Source organism: Charadrius vociferus, unplaced genomic scaffold, assembly GCF_000708025.1.
Source record: "Charadrius vociferus isolate BGI_N301 unplaced genomic scaffold, ASM70802v2 scaffold758, whole genome shotgun sequence".
Lineage (NCBI taxonomy): Eukaryota > Metazoa > Chordata > Aves > Charadriiformes > Charadriidae > Charadrius > Charadrius vociferus.
The window spans coordinates 3,064,364-3,065,694 of NW_009649934.1; the positions used below are offsets into that span (position 1 = coordinate 3,064,364).

At 65.1% G+C, this 1,331-nt stretch overlaps 1 protein-coding gene across 1 annotated transcript in view; it reads left to right on the forward strand.

The window, feature by feature from the left end:
- Positions 1–1,321, forward strand: part of BSN (bassoon presynaptic cytomatrix protein) — a gene marked incomplete at its 3' end in the record, with an annotated part of 66,721 nt that extends 65,400 nt beyond the window's left edge. Inside the window, 2 exon segments of the mRNA XM_009891307.1 lie at positions 3–1,066; positions 1,069–1,321. Coding sequence (XP_009889609.1) covers positions 3–1,066; positions 1,069–1,321 — 1,317 coding nt within the window.
- Between the last annotated feature and the right edge of the window lie 10 nt (positions 1,322–1,331).

A 1,331-nucleotide genomic window follows, 5' to 3' on the forward strand; every position in this document is an offset into this window, starting at 1 on the left:
AGGGAGCCCCCCCAGAGGGTCCCCGCTGTGACTTCAGCCGCCGACGGCATCACGGGGCTCTACGGCTGGGGAGCGCTCCCCGCGGAAAACATCTCCCTCTGCCGCATTTCCTCCATCCCAGGCACGTCCCGGGTTGAGCCGGGCCCCAAGGCACCGAGCACGAATGCCGTGGACTTACGGACCGCGTTGAAATCTGCCCCTATCATCATAACAGACCAAGGCATGGATCTCACCTCCTTGGCCACCGAGGCCAGGAAGTACTGCCTGACCTTGGACCACATCCCGAGCCGGCAGTCCACGGCCATCCAGCCCTTGATCATCAACCTCAACGCCCAGGAGCAGCCCCACGCCATCATCGCCGCAGCCAGCACCGCCGGCCTGGGCATCGCCTCCCCCATGCTCCTCTCACAGCCCAAGCAGCCTGTGGTCTATGGAGACCCTTTCCAAAGCCGTGTGGACTTCGGGCAGGGGACTGGGAGCCCGGTGTGCTTGGCACAGGTGAAGCAGGTGGAGCAGGGTGTCCAGACAGCCACTGTCAGAGCCAGTGGGGCAACCAGTGGCAAGCCCGAGCCCACCGTCCCACCCCAGACCAAGTTTGCGAGGTACGGCATGCCGGGCCAGATGGTGAAGAAGGACGTGCTCATCACACAGACTGGCGGGGCGCAGAATGTCAGTGGCCTTCCGCAGCCCTTCCCGCCAGAGCCGGGCTCAGAGATGTACCGGGCGGTGCCGGTGGAGCTGAAGAGCCAGAGCCCTCTCCTTGCCCTGGGTGGCAAGAAGTCCCAGGTGATGATGGTGCAGATGGAGGAGGCGGCCACCGGCCCGGTGACCAAAGTGCTGAAGGAGGAGCCTCCGGCCAACGTGCTGGACCTCACGGGCATGAAGCCGGAGAGCCAGGTGGCCTGCTGCGATGTGGTCTACAAGTTCCCCTTCGGCAGCAGCTGCACCGGCACTTTCAACCCCACCTCCAAGATGCCAGAGAAGAAAGCTGGGGAGGCGCCGGTGGCGCCTGGCCGGAAAGCCAGCGGGCCCCTCTATGGCAGCAGAGCGCCGGAGCTGCCAGCGACCTCCCCTACCGGCAGCCAGCCCCAGCGCCCGCACTCTACGAGGAGCAGAAGTTTTACCCCACCGGCACCTTCGGCCGCCTCTACTCCTCCATGTCAGACACCAACCTTTCCGAAATCGGGATGAGCTACTATCCCACGAAGGGGGATCAGCCCTTCCCCTCCCCAGCAGGCGACGCCGCCGTGGACCTCAGTACCATGAAGCACTCCTATAGCGTGGGCTTCGCCGAGGGGGGTTACCTGGGCCAGGGGCTGCAGCACTGCTCC